Source organism: Carassius carassius, chromosome 22, assembly GCF_963082965.1.
Source record: "Carassius carassius chromosome 22, fCarCar2.1, whole genome shotgun sequence".
NCBI lineage: Eukaryota > Metazoa > Chordata > Actinopteri > Cypriniformes > Cyprinidae > Carassius > Carassius carassius.
The window spans coordinates 583,440-604,681 of record NC_081776.1 but is presented as its reverse complement, the minus strand read 5'-3'; the positions used below and the strand labels follow the sequence as shown (position 1 = coordinate 604,681).

The 21,242-nt window shown below is 37.0% G+C and overlaps 1 protein-coding gene across 4 annotated transcripts in view; it reads right to left on the bottom strand.

Moving 5' to 3' along the window:
* LOC132099298 (parathyroid hormone-related protein-like) overlaps nt 1–21,242 on the bottom strand; it is a 91,950-nt gene that overhangs the window by 4,055 nt on the left and 66,653 nt on the right. For 2 of the 4 annotated variants that reach the window (XM_059505729.1, XM_059505730.1), the window contains exons 1-2: nt 4,388–4,670; nt 3,252–3,375 (exon numbers count right to left, since the gene is read on the bottom strand). In XM_059505729.1, coding sequence (XP_059361712.1) covers nt 3,252–3,364 — 113 coding nt within the window. In that variant the 5' untranslated portion in view covers nt 3,365–3,375; nt 4,388–4,670. Of the gene's footprint in view, nt 1–3,251; nt 3,376–4,387; nt 4,671–21,242 lie in introns of those variants that run through there. The other 2 variants (XM_059505732.1, XM_059505731.1) reach the window with 2 other exon arrangements.

Below are 21,242 nucleotides of genomic sequence, written 5' to 3'. Positions count from 1 at the left end.
GAAAGCCCAAACGCCAGCAGCGTCTGCAGAAATCTATCATCTGTTTGTGCATCTGTTGCACTCAATAAAGGTTGAGTAGTGGACAAGTTATGGAGTTTATGTGCGCATGCATACATGTTAAAGCTCTTTTGTTAGTCCTTCGAGATGACTTTAAACACTATACAGAGAAAACTCTCAGTGTGGCATCCTTCCAGCGGTGCCTTCTCAGCATACCTGAAGATAATTGCTGCTTTGTGCTGCTTTAATTAAAAAAAACAGGCCGAAAGAGAGAGAGAGCGAGCGAGAGCTGCGTTCACCCTCATCTGCGATGCATGCAGTCTGAAAGATCTCCGGCTCCGTGTGTTTCATCTTCGCAGGCTCGGCTGGCTCGGGTTCAACTCAAACTCCAGTAGGAGGCATTGTCCTGGACTTGTCAGCATCAGCTAGTTATTAAGGGTGAACGCCTGCTCTGATGTGCCATGAGATCACTGCGATCAAAGCGCTAAAGAGAGTGCTGCTGAAAGAGAAACCTTCGGCTGGATTTATGTGATACTTTGTCCTCCGAAAACAAAGCGCAGCTCATCCTAGAAGAGGTTTAATCAGAGCGAAAGGCCAAAACGTCATCAAATCACATCGGACTCGAGGCCTAACGCTGTTATGCTCATTGACATTTACTTGCTTACTTTTGAGAAATCACCATGTGTTTTAAACCTGTATGAATTACAGTAGCATTTTATACACGGCAATGCTCAAATCAAGTAAATAATACTTAATTGTCTATTAACTAGACCTTTAAAATCTCCCTATTAATAAAAACAACTACATACTATTATAAAAATACTCAATGCATTATACAAAGCAAATCATTTATCTTAAAATGAAAGCTATTCATAGATGCTTTATCCAAAGTGACTCACAAATCGTTGACAATGCATTTTCAGCTTTCTTTTTGAATATTTCTATGTGCATATATTTCAAATGTTATATACATATGTGAACGAAACGTCACAGTCATTGCATAGGCATCTCAAATCACCTCATGAGGTGTTACTGCATTTATATAAAGCAGCTGATTTGACTCTAAATAAAAGCTTTTTGTATTTGCATTTCTATTTATTAGTTTAGCTGATGCTTTTATCCACGTGTGAATCAGGAACATCGCAATTGCATGGCATTATTAAAACATCATCTTTTTATGTCTATATAGCTAATGCTTCTAAAGGAAGCCCACACAAACATGCACTAAACCTTACAGTCATTGCATTAGAGGATCGAAAGAAGAGTGGCACAAGTGGCACAACAACCAGCAGATGACGGGCGAACGATGTCTCACAAACCCACACATCATTAAAAGATATGAAGTTAGGGAGGTCCTGGGGGGAAAGCATGGCTTTCCAAAGCTCTGTGGAAGCATGTTTTGCATTCTGGGCCCTGCTGAGGGGTTCACAGGACATAAAAGCGTGTTTGCTCGGCTCGGTATAATATACTCCAGCCAGTGGGAGAGGCCCGTTTGACTTGGACTGCAGCCGAACTTTGCATCAGCAATCTCTCTCTCGCTCTCGTGAATCGCTATCAGGACTGCGTCTGCAGACGTCTGTCACAAAAGCATCTCTGTGCATGCAGCAGGTGGCTCGCCCTCAACCCCTGAGCAAACACGCAGATATCAAAACACCTCCCAGCACGATCGACAAACCCGAGCATTTTCCAGCACATCACAGCCAAACGACCCACACACACAACAACAACAATCACTAGATTTATGCATTCGCTTCAGAACATGCACGCGTGCAATGCAAAAGGTGCTTATTTCTTGTTTGGCATGAATGAGAATCTGCTCTCTAGATAAGCTTTGGGTAACTAATTCAATTATATTTATACCCATTTTATTATCTGCCAGAGTTTGATTGTTTAGTAAAGTACTAGTCTAGCACACCTGGAGCTGGATAATTACATTATTGTCATTACTGAATATATTGAACTGATTCATGATATTATTGAATTTGTTTCATAATTGGGGAATTTTACAACAATGGCACTGGACGCGAGTTAAATTAAAATTGAACTAATCTGAATTGAATAAGATCTAATTTGTTTCATAATTGATTTTTTTTACTGAACTGAATCAAGACTGAACTGAATTGAGCTGAATAATGACACTGTTGTCTTTAAGCTGCTTTATGACACAATAGAATTCGTTTCGAAATTGATGAAATCTTTGAAAGATTAAATACATTTATGAACTGAATTGAAAGTCTTAGTTGAATAATGATACTGTTGTCTTCTAAAATTGAATTTGTTTCATAATTGATTAATTTTCCAACATTGACATTTAAATTAATTATTATACAGCTGTTTTCTGAAAATTGAATTTAGGCTACTTCATAATTGATGAATTTTTTTAACATTTACACTGTTTTTTTTTACTGAACTCAAACAAGACTGGACTGAATTGAGCTGAATAATGACATGTAGAACTGTTTTATGGCAGAATAGAATTTGTTCCACAATTGATGAAATTTTACAAGGTTGAGCTGAATTGAATTAGTGTTGAAATAAACAGTGCTGAATCATGACACTTACATGACGTTATTGATCTGAATTTAATCAATAGTGAACTAAACTGAGACACTATTGTCTTCTGAAACTGAACGTTTCATAATTTGAAATGAACTAATAATTGAATAATAATACTGTCGTCTTTTGGAATTGAATTCGTTTTCATAATTGATGAATTTTCCAACATAGACAGTGTTTTTGAACCAAACCAAATCAACTCTGAACTAAATCGAAAGGAATAATTATACAACTGCTTTCTGAAATTGAATTTACGTCATAATTGACGAATTTTGCAACATGCCGTGTTTTTGAACCGAAAGGAGTTGAATAACGACACGTATGCCTTCCGTACAGCAGCTTTAAATGAGAACTGAATCTGTGTAATAATAGATGAATTTGATAGTTATTGAACTGAACTGAATCAACATTGAACTAAACTGAGCGGAATAATGACACTATTGTCATAAAAATTGAATTTGTTTCATAATTGATTAAGTTGGCACTATTATTCTCCATGAAGCTGCATTGAAGCAGTCTATACTGTATAAAATGCCATATAAATAAAATAGACTTCTCTTAAAAAAAAAAAGACACGTCTATTGCACAGAAGGAAGCAGCTCAAGAAGTTTGTTCAAATCACTAATTCTAAGAGCAACACTAATATTTATGCTAAAGATTTTGGTGTTTATGCCAGAAGAGTCAGCACAGACACTTACATTCGGCTGCTGAGGGCATCGACGGGCCTGCCGTGGTGAGGAACAGGAGAACACAGTAAGAACAGAGCAAAGAACCACCGCTGCAGAACCCGACTAGAGCACAGCGTCCTCATCCTCCCTGGACCTGAGACACACACACACACACACACACACACACACACACTGCATTCATGAAGATCAGCTCACCTAATGCATATTCCAGCGATTTAACTCTTTCTTGTGATGTTAAAGGGGAATTTGTTCAATCATACAGTGCAGACTTTCAATGTCTAAATACACTCTTTAAAATAAGTGGGTTTCTGCGATATTACCATTTCTTATTCCCTAAAGAGCCTTTCAGTGAACAGTTGACCGAGGTGGTCAAAAGTGACTAGTATTGAATTATTTATTGATTTATTCAATACTGTAATTCTTGAATGTCTTGAAAGCTTTGGAGCAGACACTTAAGTTTGGTCTCTTTTTAATGAAGACACTTGGAAGATAACTGCTGAAGTGAAAAAGTTCAAAATAGTTGAAAAAGGTTTATGAAAATTGCACAATAAAACTATTTTCAAATTATATAGGAAATGTATATTTCCCGAAACTGGGAAAAACCAACAGCATAAATCTAATCAAGGTGTGTACCAAATTTGAAGCTGAAATCTAAAAAAAAAGAAATAAGATTTAGTGAGATTTAGTTTGGGTGCAGTACCAAACGATCCCACTAGATGAAATTCATTTCCCATTCATTTCCAATGCAGTCATTCCTTTTCCAATCATAGATATATATATGATTTTTTTTGCATGTGTGTGTGTTCATACAGCAAGTCACAAAAACTAAAAAAAAAATTCTAGAAAAAACCCCACAATATTTTGGTCAAGAAATGACCAAAGAGCACCAGAGGGTATAAGAACCTTATAATAACTTTTTTTCCTCTATAAAGAACCTTTTGTGAAATGCAAATGCTCCAGGGTTCTTCACAGAACCATCAATGCCAATAGCTCATTTTTAATCGTCTACACGAGGAGTTTTTTCTCCGACCCCATGCTGAAGAAGAACTTAAACCAGTTCAACATGTTGGAGAGAAAAGCCGAATTCCAGCAAGTCCTCTGAGCCACAACAAAAGCCCATGATGAGCAACAGGAGAGAAGCGTACTCACAATGATGCCTGTGTCTCCGTCTCTTCTGTCCTGTCAGACAGAGCGCAAAGTTTCTCCTCAAAGTTTCCAGGCTGCGATCAAACACAAACAAAACAAATCAATGAGTCCAGGTGAACGTGTCCTTCAGCATTACGTCCTGCACTTTCTCTGAGATGATCTTGTCTGAAGTAACAAGACCACAGCAGAAGCAGCGAGAGCAATCCACTGTGAGCTGAACGAGTGTGTGTGTGTGTGTGTGTGTGTGTGTGTGTGTGTCCTGCACTGACTGACTCCGCTCTGTTATAGAGGAGACTGATGAACCCTCCAACACTGGGATGGGAACGTTTCAGAACTGTCTGTGCAGGATGAGAGAGAGAGAGAGAGAGAGAGAGAGGGAGGGAGGAGAGTCCTAACAAAGACTCTGCTCGTATATAACGAGTCAAATCTTCTGTTTGCATGAGAGAGAGAGTCAGATGTGACAAGAAAAGTACTAGAAAGATTTCTTGAGTAAATCTCAATCACATGCACATACTTCACTCATACTTCATTATCATCAGATAACTTATTAAAGGAAGCGGCTTTAGTGTTAGATGTTATTCTTAAAATATGTTTGACTTCATAAACAATCCAAAGCGTAATCTGAAACCACTTTTGGGTTGATATCATATCGGAATGATTTCTGAAGGACACTGGAGACTGGGGTAATGATGATGAAAATGCAACTTCGATCACAGAAATAAATGACATTTTATGATGTATTCTCAAAGAAAACAGATATTTTAAATTGTAAGGATTTTTCACAATTTTACTGTTTTATTGCATTTTTTTATACAATAAATGCAGCCTTGGTAAACAGAAGAAATGTAAAAAAAACAACAACAAAAAAACCATACCAATCTGAGTATACATCCACTAAAAGTCACAAAGATAATCAGTCATTGAGGAAAAATGAGAGAGAAAAAAATTATATATATATATTCTGATGTAATTATGTCAAAATAAAATGAATGCAATGATCTAATAGCTCTAATAATGATAATGAAGGTTCAAATTAGTCACTTTTATAAGTTCAAAAATGTTTCGCTGTTGTCTATAAAACAAACGTTGGAGTATGTTTTACTAGGAATACTGTTTCAAAGAAACTTTTCTCAGTTAAGTCCTAAAGCAACTTCTTTACAATATTAAACAAGTGTCCTGAAGAGCAATAACTCTATTTGGTTTGTGTTCTCTTTTGTGCTTTTATTTTTGAGAGTCAGTTAGTTGACTTTTTGTGTTAGTTGGCAGTTGTGTGCTGTAAACCTCCTCAGGTGATGTAGTTTGGCAGCTGGTGCAGGTGTGTGTGTGTGTGTGTGTGTGTGTGTGTGTGTGTGTGCTGAATACTGACTGAGGGATGCTTGTGGTGATTTCAGAAATCTTTTGCTTTGGCCAGCCGTGAGCACCTGTCACTCAGCAGATTTCTGGAGCAGCACATTCTTTTTTTTGCACGAAAAAAAAAATGTAATGTATATGTTTGATGGTGGATATTTCAGCCTCAGCAGCCCAGTTCAGAAACACATGAACATCTTGACTTCTTCACTGAATTTTCCATATTCAGAGTCCTCAGGTTTAACAGGTTAGCTGAGGAAGACCACTACACTTAAAGGGACAGTTCACCCTAAAATAAGAAGTTGTTTCTAACCTGTACGAGTTTCTTATTTCGGCTGAACACAAAAGAGGATATTTTGAAGAATGTTGGTATCAAAATGTTGGGACTGCATGGATGTCACTGACGACGTACCTGTCTGCTGTCAGTCTTTCTTCCTTGTTTAATTACCGGTAGTAAAATCTAATATGATAAACTCATTAATTAAGAAGCAGCAATAATCCAGGTGGACTGAGTTCTGCTGCAGGGTTAAAAACTCATCAAACGATAGATATGGACTTCCAAATGCCATTATTATTAATTAGACTAAAACCACAACAAAGGCATTAGAAATTAAATAATAATGTAAAAATATAAATAAAATAAACTCTAAAATGAATAAAAATATTTTGTTTCTTCTACATGCAACATTTCTCATTTTTATCTAATTTAATTTGAAAAAAATAAATAAATAAATAAACTAAAACTAATAAATAAAAATGAATAAACACTATGCAAAAAAAGTATATCAATAACTAAAAACACAAAAAAATTACTTAAACTTTAAACTAAAATTAAAGTGAAAACAAAATATATCCTCTTCTCGTCTCCGTCTCTCTCTATCCTGTAGCTGCTCTAATTCCTCATCATCTCATTAATTCAATCAACCACAGTTCTCACGCTAATGAACCAAATGTCCAGAACAAATAGAACACTGCAATGACTTCTGACTTAACACTCTTTCAGTCTTAATACAGAAACATTGTCCTTGAAAGTCTGAGTTGGAATAGTTTGCGAGAGTGTGATCATGAACACAATGAGGCTGTGAAAGTGACTATTATTTGAGTTTCCGAGCTAACAGGGAAAGTTCTCGGAAACGTTCTTTCAGTAATGTTAATAAAATGTTTGTTCACAGTTATCTGGTCTTTAGTAATGTTCTAGAAACAGGAAACATTTTAGCTCATGTAACATTTGTTTTTTAAATGTAACAACTTGTTTCGGAATGTTCAGAGAACATTTAAAAGTAACATTCCAATAATGTTTGAATAGAATAGAATGTTTGCTTAACAAGCAACTTAACATGTTCAGAAATAATGTTTTTAATAACTCAATATAAACGTTCTTCTGACATATTTTTATTAGATGGGTCAGTGCTCTCATTCAGCCACATGTTAGCAACCGCCTTTTTCAAGACAAACAAAAAGCTTTTAAAAAAATGCAGTGGGGTGTTCCCATACAGTCTTTGGGTGTTACTGATTAATTTCATGTTGTAGAATAAAAAAAGTGAAGATTTCTTGAGCTAATTTCAGGAATTTAACTAAAAATACATTCCAAAAAAATAAAATAAAGTACTAGAATGCAATTAATTTCCAAATTTTCACCTATACAAATATACATCATCTCTGCAGCACTTTATTATTATGCGGCTCTCTGGAATACTGGATTGTGATTGGTCAGTCCTGGCATTCTGCAGTCAAATATTTAAAGAAAATAAACACATTTGTCAAAGAAATAGGATACAAGAAGAAATGCAGAGCAGATTTTACCCAAGAGGGTAAATGGAGATAGGATAAAGAGAGTAATGCCTCTCTGTAAGACTGGTTGAGTCATTTTTATTTTTATGCTGACTTCATGGATTTATAAGAAAATACTAATTATGCTTGTTTGCTTAACACGGTTTCAAAATAAAAATTCACATTCACAGTGCATCATGTGTTTATGAATGCTTTCTGCACACATATCAGATTTTTGACAGAACAACTTACATCATTTAGCCGAAGGCTGTGAGGAGATTTTCTGTGGAATAATTTAAAGCTCAACCTGTTTACAAAATAATAAAATGACTGTCTGTTATGATGAGCGTCACTCACTGGCTAATTCTCGGCACACTTGTGTTTAAAGTCAACATGAAATCAAAACCAACTCTATTTACTTTCTTAATACATTTACTAGCCTTATTCTGAGTTATTCATCAGTCCACAATATATATAAAAAATGTGTCTTCAAACATGTATAATCATTTTCAAACATGCTCCGCCTCTGAAACGCTGATGGAATCAGTCTCCGCCCCTGACCACGCCCCCTTCCCCACAAGCCAATCAATTCTCGACACATGAGATCAAGTCCCGCCCTGCTTGTTTTATTTCTCATAGACGTTCGCTCAGAAATCAGATTATTACAATATGCAAAGAGACTTAAATAAACGTTATGTAGGCATTTCTAACAAACTAATAACTAGAGTTTTGATTTGCTTCAGATGTTTGGTTTTTTTTGCAACAACAACAACCAAAAAAACCCTGCCTACGAATGTGTTTGTGTTCACTAACGCTGGCAAACGCAAAATATTTTGACTGAACTTCTCACGTCATTTAGCTCAAGGCATTCTGTCACTGGCTGCCGGTGACGTCATATACATGACTTTTACAGGTATGTTAGAAGTCGCTTTTTTACATGCATTTAGTCACACAGGTCTTGTGTAGGCTACCTGTCTCAGCCCCTGTGGTCCACCGACACACACACACACACACACACACACTTATATAAGGGTTTCGTGTTGAGTTGGAAAAAAAGACCTCATTCGAGGGCACTCTGTAGACTACTAGAGTATACTTTACCTGCACATAAACAGGTGAAAAAAGTCTTTCCTGGCATGAGGCGTGAAGTGGGGACAGAGCCAGGAAAGCTGTTTTAGATTCATCCAAAATTACTGGCTTTTGGCAGCGAGCAGCAAACACAAAACTAATGCTCACTTTTAATCTTACCGCTTTTTTCCCCTCTCTCTCTCCCTCTCTCTCTCTCTCTCTCATTGTCTAATCTCTCTACGGATCCAAGGACGTTTTATTAGGACGTATGTTCTGTGTTTAATAGCCTATTAGGGTGACCACCCGTCCCGCGTAGCGCGTGCGCGCACAGCGTTTAAGGCCCAATTCATGCGTGTCCCACAAATTGAGACTGTGTCACGCATAATCCATGCTTGCTCAAAAAAAGTGGAAGTGCATCTGTCAATTCTGTCATGAGCATACTTCAGCAATTACACATGTTTAGGGGAATAGGGTATCATTAATATACAATGTAAGGTGGTATGTGCTAGAAATGGGTAAACCACTATCAGTGTCCCACATTGTCCCTCAGAAACATACCCCTTGTCCCCCCTTGGGCTTATTAGCAGGTGGTCACCCTATAGCCTATACATATGGGGAGTGCAACGAGAACACTTACATTTACAGTCTTCACAGAATCTGCCCATGAAAATGTTTCCAGAAGTCCACATAAATTCAAAAGTCTTATAATGAACTATTCACTGGCATCTTTGCATCACATTATTGTGATATAATGCACGTCTCTCTCATAGCTGCTTGTCTTAAAGGGACAGTTCACCAAAAATGAAGATTCTGTCATTATTTACTCGCCCTCCTCCTGTTCCAAACCTGTACGGCTGGCTTTCTATTAATGGACACAAAAGAAGATATTTTGAAGATTGTAGCTTAACGGTATTTGTTTCCGTACTATGGAAGTCAATGGCTACCGTCAGCTAACATTCTTCAAAATGTCTTCTTTTGTGTTCAGCAGATGAAAGGATATGAATGCATGTTTGAAATAATTAGATTTTCGTAGCTAAATGTGAGAATTTACATTTTTGGTGAACTATTCCTTTAAGTTTCGGCTCGATCCCTACTTCGTTCCTTGTCCCAGAATAAAATCGTATTCGGCAGCATGAAGCGTCTTGGCTGCTTTTCTGTGGACTTCGCTCAATTCTCTCCAGGAGTCATAAATTATTATATCACACCATTTCCTTTACAAATCAGCCTTGCACAGAACAGAATGTCAATCTGAAAAACCTTTTTGTCACATTAATGCATGTTTTTTTTTTATGCAGTAATTATAAGCAGAGTTTGTTTCTTGAGTGAATTAAAGCTCTGATGCTTTAATTAAAACACTTGATATGAATATGAATGCACATGATATTTTAATTTGACACTTTTATGATTTGATTACAAGAAACTTAATGCAGTTCTGAGTTATACAGATATAGATATATTGATGTAGACGTTGACTTTTGATGTCAAATCATGGTAAACCTGGACAAAGATCTCTTGTGAAACCTTGTGAGGAGATGCATCTAAGAATAACAAGACTTTAGTAAATGAACTAATGTAAAAATCCCTGAAAATGTGTTCTCCATAAGGTGTTGCAATAAACCATTTTATTGCACTCTGTTCTGACTCATTAAGATCCAATCGGATCTGAGAGTGAGGATCAATGCAGCACTGATTTACTGTCATCTCTATCGTAACCCATCTCAAACACACAACAACAGCATACTTTCCGAGCCTAGACTGGCGCACAGAACAGAGAGAAGCTTTCACTGAGCTTCATCAGGAACATGCACTCACACTTTTCTCATTCAACTCAAGCAAATGATCCACATTCTCTATTTGACAGCCGCTGACTTAATTTGTGTCTGCTTTTATTCCTCTAAAAGCGAGACAAAGCTGATACTTAAGGGTACTTGGTCTCAGGACTTGGATATTTTTAATGCATCAATTTTTCAGAGTACAGATGAATCTGTGTAATATATAATATAACAAAAATAAGTAACGACATGAAATTAAAAACTAGGACTCGACTCGGACCCAGCACTACTTAAATGACACCAAACTCCAGTGCACAAATTAAAAACGTAACTTTATTAATGTAATAATTATGATTTGAATCCGGAGATTCTAGTGAGTTAAAGCTCAGAGCCGGAGATTCGCTGCTCTGATACTTTAATGAAGATCACACTAACAGACGAGTCGAGTCTGAAGTGTAAATAAAGCTAAATCTGCAGTAAATACTGTCTAAAGTCAGAGATTTCAATATGACATTTCTCATTAAACTCCACATTGAACAACTGTATGACAAATATTGTGTCTGTCTTCATTTCTCCCATAATAGAAATCAATGGAGACAAAGTTTAAACTGAAATGAGATTGAACTGTGTAAAAAGTCACATTTGCTATCTGATGTCATCCTAAAACGACTACAATAGATTGATTCAGTAACATATTTAAATAAAAAACCTCAATATGAACTCATTATTATTATATAAACTCTATATTTTTACTGAATAACTACAACTATTGACTCATTAATGTCTGTTTTTTTTCTCCTGATGCAATAAATCAACTGAGACCAAGATTTTATGTAACTGAAAGCAAACTCTAGTGCAAAAAGTGAAATGTACAGTTATATTAATGAGTCATTGCTACTTGAAGTTTGAGCGAGCTATTGACTCTCTTCTAACAACAAACGAATCAAGTGAACCAACGTTAATACTTAAACGAGACTAAACTGCAGCCAGAAAAGTGAAAAGGTTGAGTCGTATCATTTTATAAGTTAGTGTTTCCTTATGTGATGACATATTGATGGATTTGATTCAGTAATTCATTAAAATACTACCATGCACAGCAGATAAAGTGTGAGAACTACACGTTTTCTCAGCAAACAGACAAAGCTGTGACTATAACAACTAAAAGAGATTAAACCATCTTTACGCACAGACTGCATTAAAAGAGAAAGATGAGAAAATACTCACTATAGTGATTCAGATGGCAGTCCGCAAGGTTTCCTTAACAGTCCATGAGGATATTTCTTCTGCTGCTCGAAACCTTTGGGTTTACTGTGTCCTGAAAACAGTTTTGTGTTTGTCCGGACGGCAGGTGAAAGAGATGCTGAGACTCAATCTGAAGCACTTGAACGTTCAAAAGATATATATACGAGGTTCAGGGCTTCTTCTGACATCACTGAGGAGTCAACATTACCGCCTCACACACACACACACACATAACACAAGACACGCTGCGTATGAAATTAGACAATGCCTCAGCACACACACACACACACACACATATAAAGTGTGGGTTGTGGGGTTTATATCCAACTGTATGCCAAAGTAACTTGAGTTTTTAAAAAAATCGAGAAAATCACATGTTATGTTTTTCACAGTATTTTTGTGTGTGATTCACACCGGTTGGAAAACAAATGTAATCACACACAGGGGCACATACTTTCCCAGAAAACTTGCCCCGTCACGTCACTGGTGCACACGGCGATACCCAACACTGTTATTTCACTAGCTTAAACTTTTCTCAGGAACAGTAATATTATCATCTAAAAGCCTCTCTGATGTGGCTTTAAACAGCGTGCCGTGATAATTAAGTCGGGCCCTCGTGTGGAGGAATGCCAGTGAGTGTGTGAACGCGCTCCAAACTCAATTTTTCATCCCACTGCTGTGTGTTTAGCGTCACAGCTAACCTGAGAGAGAGCGAGAGCGAGCGAGCTCGTCTGAGCTGAGGTTGTGCTATGTTTAGTTGTGGACGCTGCTGGTGGTTTGGGCTTTACTGCGCCGCTGAACCCGCAGCATGTGTATATGACCTGCCAGCGTTCCCTCGCTGACTGGGAAGGGCACCGCAGCACACTAAAAACACCAGACCATTACAGTATTAGGGTCTGGACATAGTCTGTCTGCACTGAGACTGAAATCAAGATTATCTGAGTGATTATACCAAGTGTTTGTTTACCTGTGGGTTTTTATAGTTTTGCATAACCAGAATTTCGATCTGCATAAAGTGTGTTTCAGGTTGCACTTCGACTTCATCATAAACCATATGCAATTGGAAAGAGTTTGGTTTGTTTACTCAAGCATAGTAAGTAGGGTCCAAAATAATGGCACATGCCAATAATGAAATGCAATTTGATAACGTTATTTAACTGCATTATTTAAGTCGAAGCTGTTAATATTATTTAATGGAACTGAGCTAACATGGACTAATAATATGTGTTCCTATTGATGGGACAGTTCACCCAAAATTTACTCACCCTCAAGTTGTTCCAGACCTGTATGTATTTATTTCTTCTGATTTTAACACAAGCCACACAGTTGATGGTGGTAGCTATTGACTTCCATAGTATGGAAAGTTTGGTCATCCACATTCTTCGAGTAAATGATGAGAGCATTTTCATTTTTGAGTGAACTTTGTGTTAGCAAAGATTAATAAAGCATTAGCTACCAGGACTTCAATGCAACAATGCCACTTTAAAGATTGAAGTTTTTATCGTATCCCATCTCAATATGTTTCGGGAAGCTTCTCTAATCTTTAGCTCCTCTTAAACCACGCCCACATTTAAGTGCCACGCCCACATCTCAACATCCAATCAACATCTGATGCATAGAACCAAGTCCCGCCCTGAATTTTTTCTTCTTCAATAATCAATAATCAATTACACTTTGTCTTCACATTGTCTTCAAACCTGGTATAACCAAGAGGCAATCTGGAAAATCTGGGGTTTCAAAAGATGCAATGAATTATGAAAACTTGCAATCGATAATACAATTAAATCATCACTGCTACTTTATGGCTTTAGAAACATTGTGCACAAGTTGAATTGCATTTTTGTGTGTGTGTGTGTGTGTGTGTGTGTGTGAGTGTGTGTGTGTTCTTTTTGGAGTTTGACAGGCATCATAAATTGTTATTGATTTAGGATGAACTATTTCTGGCACAGGACTCTGTTTGTCCAAACTGACACTATGAGATATTTACGACTCTGAAGTTACAGTAGCAAGTACAGCAAGCAAGCCTTGAGACAGCATGCATGAATCAGGAGATTTCTGATGCTGTGTGGTCCGTCTCTCAAACACTCCACGCTTTGATCTGAAACTTTGCTGACTTTCTTCTCCACTTTTACCTGCTTCTTCCTCAGGATGTGACTGGAAACACATCCGCCTGGCAGCGAGGGTGGGATTCTGTATGTACGTACAGCGCCGTTCCACTTTCTTTCTAGACGAAACACTTAAGAGCGATCTTGACCTGGAGGTCAGCCGAATTCCTCAGCCCTTTTTCCTCTTCGGAGGTAAATGGCTGTGGTTTCGGTGGAAGGTAGGTATTTTATACTCATACCAGGCACACATCCGTCTCTTTGAAGGCACGAAAAAGAAGATGGATGTTATGGGGTCAGTCCAGGGCCTTCCATCACATGTTCCTCTGCTCACAGGTCCAACAGAAACGAGGGCTACTTTAATAATCAAACAGTGGCATGGAAAGTGAATGAGTTCGTTTTCCTGTTGGCTGGCATGAGAAACTCGACCAGACGCGTTCTCAGACTGAAAGAAAGACACACTGGCAAGAAAAATCTCTGGATGCATGCAAATATTCACTGATTTAAGGTACAAACAACACTGGACCCCATTGACTTTCATGTAAAACAGTCAAAATATCTTCTTTCATGTTCGACAGAAGAAAGAAAATCATGCAGGTTTAGAACAACGTAAATATCAAATTTTTTGGATGAATTGTTCAGGTTTTGTTTTTCAGAAACACATTATAGACAAAACAACTGAAAGATACACAGCCGTTCAAAAATGTTGGATCAGTAAGATTTTTAATGCTCTTTTTTTAAAAGAAGTTTCTTCTGCGTATCGAGGTTGCATTTATAATTTATTTAATTATATTCTGCTAAATAACTAAATAAATGTATTTACACATTTTAACATTGTTTATTTATATTTTCAAATTTTGACCTACTTTCACCAAAATACACAAATAGATCTCATCAGGCTGATCAGCTTTCGCACTGCATCTCAATAACCCAACAGGAAGTCAGCTATTGTGGATTGTTTGAAAAATGCATCTCTGGATTGTGATATACTCCTCCTAGGGTTTTCGTCTGATTGCCACCAAACTCGGTCACACACACACACAGCATTTATAATATTATATTGCGAAATATTATTACAATTGAAAGTACTGGTTTTCTATTTTAATATACTTTAAAGAGTAATTTATTTCTGTGATGTGCAGCTGTATTTTCAGCATCATTACTTCAGTCCTCGAGCTTCAGAAATCATTCTAATATGCGGATTATTGTTGATTGATATTTATTATTATAATTATCAATGTTAGCTACTGTGCTAATTAATATCTCTTTGAAACCATGATACATGTATTTAGGATTCTTTGATGAATAAAAAGTTTAAAAGAACAGCATTTATTAAAAATATTCATATTTTCTAACAATATACATTCAAAAGTTTTGGGTCTTTTTTGAAAGAAATTAATACTTTTATTACGCTAGAATGTGTTAAATTGTCAAGTGACAGAAATGTTTTCTAACAATGTAAGTTGTTACTATTTTGAATAAATGCTGTTCTTTTTAACTTTGTATTCATCAAAGAATCCTGAAACAATGTATCACAGGTTCCAAAAAAGTATCAAGCAGCACAAATATTTCCAACACTGACAAAAAATCTGCATATTAGAAAAATATAACAAATCATAAGAATCTTCATTAAAAAAAAAACATAAAAAATCTCATAAAAAAGAAATGTGTACACTAAAACTGACTTGACCGACTCATTTAGAAACCCTCTTTCATAACCATATAACAAACACTAAGTTAACTTCATTAGATGTTGCTCAGCAAATAGCTGAGAGAAGATGCAATGTGTTGCTTATTTAACAGTCTCTCTGCTTTATTACAGCACCATAGAGCTGAAGTGTACAGTTAAAATGCTTCCACATGTGTGGATTCAGTTTGTTGTGGAGACAGAGCAATAGACAGATATGGAATGCATTTTAGCAAACTACAAGAAGAAGCCTCTTTGAAGGCCTGTAATTGAGACCAGTCTGTGCTAATTGAATTCACGCACAAAAAGGAAGTTGTCACTTTAGATGTATTTAATAGAAACAAATAAAAGATATAAGATATCTAGAAAAACTATAATAGTCTCTCAATGGTATAAATAACACTGGATGTCACGTTAAAGTGATATATAATCCAAAAATCTAATTCTTTCATCATTTACTCACTGATCCAATCCTGTATGACATTCTTCTGGAAAACACAAAAATGTATATTTTGCCAAACAATTAAAGTTAATGTGGTCCGAACACTAGGGATCCAATGACCTTCTTTGTAAAGACAGAAAACCATGACACACTCTGCATGCAAATGACTGTGAACTTCCCCTTTAATTTTTATCATGCAGAAAAACCCTTCTTGAAGCCAAAGGTACAGGAACAAATCTTATTTTGAAATTTCATGGTTTGCAACCACTTCCAAGAATCTCAAATCCCTCCTGAATCTGCAGTCCTTTCCACTCGATCCAGATACAGTCTGAAGCATTTCTCCTGGAGCATTTAGCATGTTCGTCTGACCTCCATGCATGGAACTTTCTTACACGCAAACACTGATGTCGATGGAAGACCCAAAGTCTGTAATTCATTTGTGCTATTCGTTCGCTCTTGCTATTAATAGCCGTGTGATGTGACTGATTTGCTCTGTGTGGCAGTGAGTCGACAGTGGAAAACCATCCAGGACAGAGCTTCTCATGTAGAGCCAGCCATTCAGCAACTCTTTCTCTCTCTCTCCGTATTGCTTGTATCTGGCTCGTCTCATGGTTAATGTAATAGTGTATTTATTGTGCATTGTTTGAAACATGTCAGCATCAATTCTCCAGCGATGCAGAGGGGGGTTTTGTTGGTGGGGTGCTGGAAAACTCACTGAATGGTCTCTTCCTCCATGGGCCAAACACAGTTTGGCCGTCCTGAGTCGAAAGAGTGGAATAATGGGGCTGGAATTACAAAACTGTGCTGCATCTTAATCATCTTTGTTCGGGGAACTGGCATAAAACAGCACAAGAAAAACATTGCTTGGAGAGGCTCTGAAGCGCTAGTTTTAATAGTCGCGATTGCCAAGTCAAGCATCATTATTAATATTGCTTATAGTAACCCTCATTAAGCTTTCAAAATCTGTATATTATTTTCACGAAGAATCATTATTTTATATTGCACTTACATAATACATATACATATTATATCTAATCAGCAACATTTTATTTAAATAGATCGTTGTATGCAATTTCTAAGAATGGAATTAATGAATTAAACTCACGATTGCACAAAAACAGCTCAAATTTATGAAAGCAACGTATTTATTTGTAGCAAATAAACATAAATATTACCCTGAAAAGTAAAAAAAATAAAATAAATACTTGCATAAACAAACTTTCAAGTGCAAAAAAGTGATTCATGCTGCAATGGTCCATCAATAAACAATGTGTGAGATATGGGGAAAGGCTAAATATATTTTAAAAGGTTTTTTTGACACTGATTTAACTTCACAGATAACTTTACAAACTTTTACAAAAAGTATTTTTGACGTTTACTGGTACTCCATACATTGCCAGGTAAAAAGAAAATGGGGAGTTCCACCTGAAAAAGAAAACAATGAAGGGCGGGACTTGGTTCTATGCAAAGGCTGTTGATTGGATGCTGAGATGTGGGTGTGGTGCTTGAAAGTGGAGGCAGAGGAACACTAGATTGCAGGGCTAGAATTTAAGTGAAAAGCCTGATGTTTTAATTACCACATTTCTAGATTATAATTATTTAATCTGACTCAAATTTGTCTGCTCAAATCTGTTCATACCAACTCAAGTCTGCTCAAGTCAAGTCTGTTCATGCCAAGTCAAGTCTGTTCAAGTCAAGTCTTTTCAAGTCAAGTCTGTTCATGCCAAGTCAAGTCTGTTCAAGTCAAGTCTTTTCAAGTCAAGTGTGTTCATGCCAAGTCAAATCTGTTCATGCCAACTCAAGTCTGCTCAAGTCATGTCTGTTCAAGTCAAGTCTGTTCATGCCAACTCAAGTCTGTTTAAGTCAAGTCTGCTCAAGTCAAGTCTGTTCAAGCCAAGTCGTCTGTTAATGCCAAGTCATGTCTGTTCAAGTCAAGTCTGTTCATGTGAAGTCTGTTCATGCCAAGTCAAGTCTGCTCAAGTCAAGTGTGTTCATGCCAAGTCAAGTCTGCTCAAGTCAAGTCTGTTCAAGCCAAGTCGTCTGTTAATGCCAAGTCAAGTCTGTAAAAGTCAAGTCTGTTCATGTGAAGTCTGTTCATGCCAAGTCAAGTCTGTTCAAGTCAAGTCTGCTCAAGTCAAGTCTGCTCAAATCAAGTCTGCTCAAGTCAAGTCTGTTCAAGTCAAGTCTGCTCAAATCAAGTCTGCTCAAGTCAAGTCATGTATTAATGCCAAGTCAAATCTGTTCAAGTCAAGTCTGCTCAAATCTGTTCATGCCAAGTCATGTCTGTACAAGTCAAGTTTGTTCAAGTCAAGTCTGCTCAAATCAAGTTTGCTCAAGACAAGTCATCAGTTAATGCCAAGTCATTGATGTTCAAGTCAAGTCTGTTTAAGTCAAGTCTGCTCAAGTCAAGCCTGTTCAAGTCAAGTCTGTTTAAGTCAAGTCTGCTCAAATCAAGTCTGCTCAAGTCAAGTCATCTGTTAATGCCAAGTCATGTATGTTCAAGTCAAGTCTGTTTAAATCAAGTCTGCTCAAGTCAAGCCTGTTCAAGTCAGGTCTGTTCAAGTCAAGTCTGCTCAAATCAAGTCTGTTCATGCCAAGTCAAGTTTTTCTTCATTTGTTTGGATGTTTGGATTTCACCTTGTTTAATTAAAGCTGCACTCTCACCAGGGATGGAAATTAACTTTTTTGTCCACCGGCCACTGTGCCTGGTGGATTTCAAAATCTACCAGCCACTCAATGTTTTTACCAGCCACTTTCTTGTTTTTAACCGACAATGTGTAACTGCGTGTGAAAATTAATACTACAAGATCTACAATACTTAAGCAGTTTATTTAATCTCAAGTCTCAATGAAATTCGGACATTTTCTCTTTCAGTGATGCTCAAAAATGCTGTCTATCTAGGCAGCTTACTAGGTTTTGAAACAGCCGACTCTTGCTGAAGTAGCTCATTCTCTCAGCTCCATAGCCCAACCGGATGATAAATTGCACTGTTTTCGTACGCATTAATCATGTTGTATTTAATTCCAAACGAAAGGATTCACCAGTATTTGTATGTGTAAGTGTATTTATTTTTTTATTTTTATTTGTGGTAGAGGGAACACTTTGGGAAAAGTCCCCTGTTCAACACTGTATCACTGAAAGAAATCTCATCACGCCAGAGCTGTCAAACATGTGTAGTGATACAATGTTGTTTCTACATAACTTACAACCCTCTACAGACACCTTGGCAATTGAATCGCCATTGGCTAGTAATTATTTTAGTTTACTCGCCAGTCAGTCAAGCTTTATAATAATCAAGTATCATTTAAGAATAGAACTTTAGTAATTAGAAGTAAACTTGATAACCATGTTTGAATGCTTATTAGTCGTTTTAACTGAACATTTTAACTGGACTGGTGGTGGTGCTTTTTTGGTCATTCAGTGTTTCTGTAAAAAAAACAATTAAATAAATAAAATTGGGAAAAAAAACCTTACAAAACTCCTGATAAGACAATAATAATACTACGATTCATACTAATAAAAACTATAAAAACACACTAAGGATTACTAAGGATTAATGAGCTGCTCGATTCATGAATATTAATTAGGTTTTGTTTGTTCGCTCGAACTGATTTGCTGAAATCAAAACATGGACGATAATAGGTAAGCGCCAGCCAATGAGATTGCCGTTCGCGCATTAATTCCACCCACTACCGGAAAACCCAGCTGTTCTTAAAAGCTGAAGTCTTCCATAGGAACGCCGTTATTTTGACATGAAAATACAACAAATAATATTGTTTAAATGTAGCACGTCAATCCCCTCTCCCTCTCTCTCTCTCTCTCTCTCTCTCTCTCTCTTTCTCTGTGTGAGTGTGAGAGAAAGCGACGACGATTTGTGCTCCTTAACACTAGAGTTTACGGTACATTATACAGGTGCGTTGCAGATCCATTGAGGAAAAAAAAAGCACAGATCGTCTGACGGAGAGTCAGACAGTGTTCGCGAGTGAAAATATCTGTGCTAAACTTAGCCTCCAACTAACACACTGGCGAGTAAAATCAGAGAATTTATTAGCCATTGGCTCATATTAGACATCATTTAGTAGCCAGAAGGAAGATTTAGTCGCATATGAGAGTGATTTACTCGCAATGTAGAGGGTTGACTTACTAGCCACAGAGCTAACTTCTGAAAAAGTACTTGAAGACTGGAAATAAAATGCATCCCCCGGACAGCAGTTTTTAGACACGCGACCGATAATACTGTTTGTTAGTTTGCTTATTATGCCGTTAAAAACAATAAGATAAACACAAACTGTCCATATAATCTAAAATGTTGCAATGCTGGAGGAAAATTTACTTACCGGGGTTTGACAGAGACGTGACAGTATGCGGAAACTTGTGCGCGATAACAAATTCAACTCTTCACGCGATCTTGTATATCATGAGTGCGTGCTATAAAGCGTACTGTAAATAACCAACAAATATATTACTCCGCCGGCAGCACTAACTTCAGCTGCAAACACTGTACTGGGAACAATGCCACCGTTTCGATCCCGGTTTACACCGCCTTTCTCCACGGAGCTGCTTCTGATGATATTACACTTTATTGCGTGTTGTACACACACCAAGGATGAAAATTTACTTTTTTTTTGTCCACTGGCCGGGTGAAACAGTATGCTATTTTTATTTACCTGCCACGGTGGCCGGTAGGTGAAGCGAGTTTACCCGCCACAACACAAACACACACGCATTTGGCTGGTGGCGGGTGCTAATTTCCATCCCTGACTGTATGTAAAATCACCTATCATTACTTGTGGAATGATAAATGTATGATGGATTATGAATGTTTTTCCAAGTCGAAAACCAAAATGATATCAGATATTAAGTTGTATATAAATATCTGACAGTTGTTTTCCCTCTAAATGAAGTTTATTTTCTGTATTTTTTTATGTTTTAAGTACAAACTCATTTTTTATCTTTTTTTTGTAGAATTTTGTTATTATCTTCAGAAAGTGTACAAATTGAGAAAACTTCTTAAACTGATCCTGATTATTAATGCATTTGCTGAAAATGTCACAGGCTTCACTTGTGATGTGAGCTTTCCAGAGGTTTGTGGGAGAAAAACAGAACAATGCTGTTCAGTTCCAGAACACAGTGATGAGATGCTCTCTGTGTGGCCCTCTTTTAAAACGTTTTACATTAAGCTTCCCATAGGAAAGAAAATTCACAAATGATGCCTTCTAAATCCCTCACTTGTTGCCTATGAACAGAAAGGAGGATTAAATAGAAAGAAAGTGATGCTGAAAGATGTTTCTCCTGAGAAAATGACCCCAGTGAGTCTCACGAGAGATCTCAACACAGTTTTAAAGGCTGGATATCACGATATGAGTACATCAAATGATTCAAGTTGCTTTCTACATTGACTTAATAAATTATTAATCCCCAACA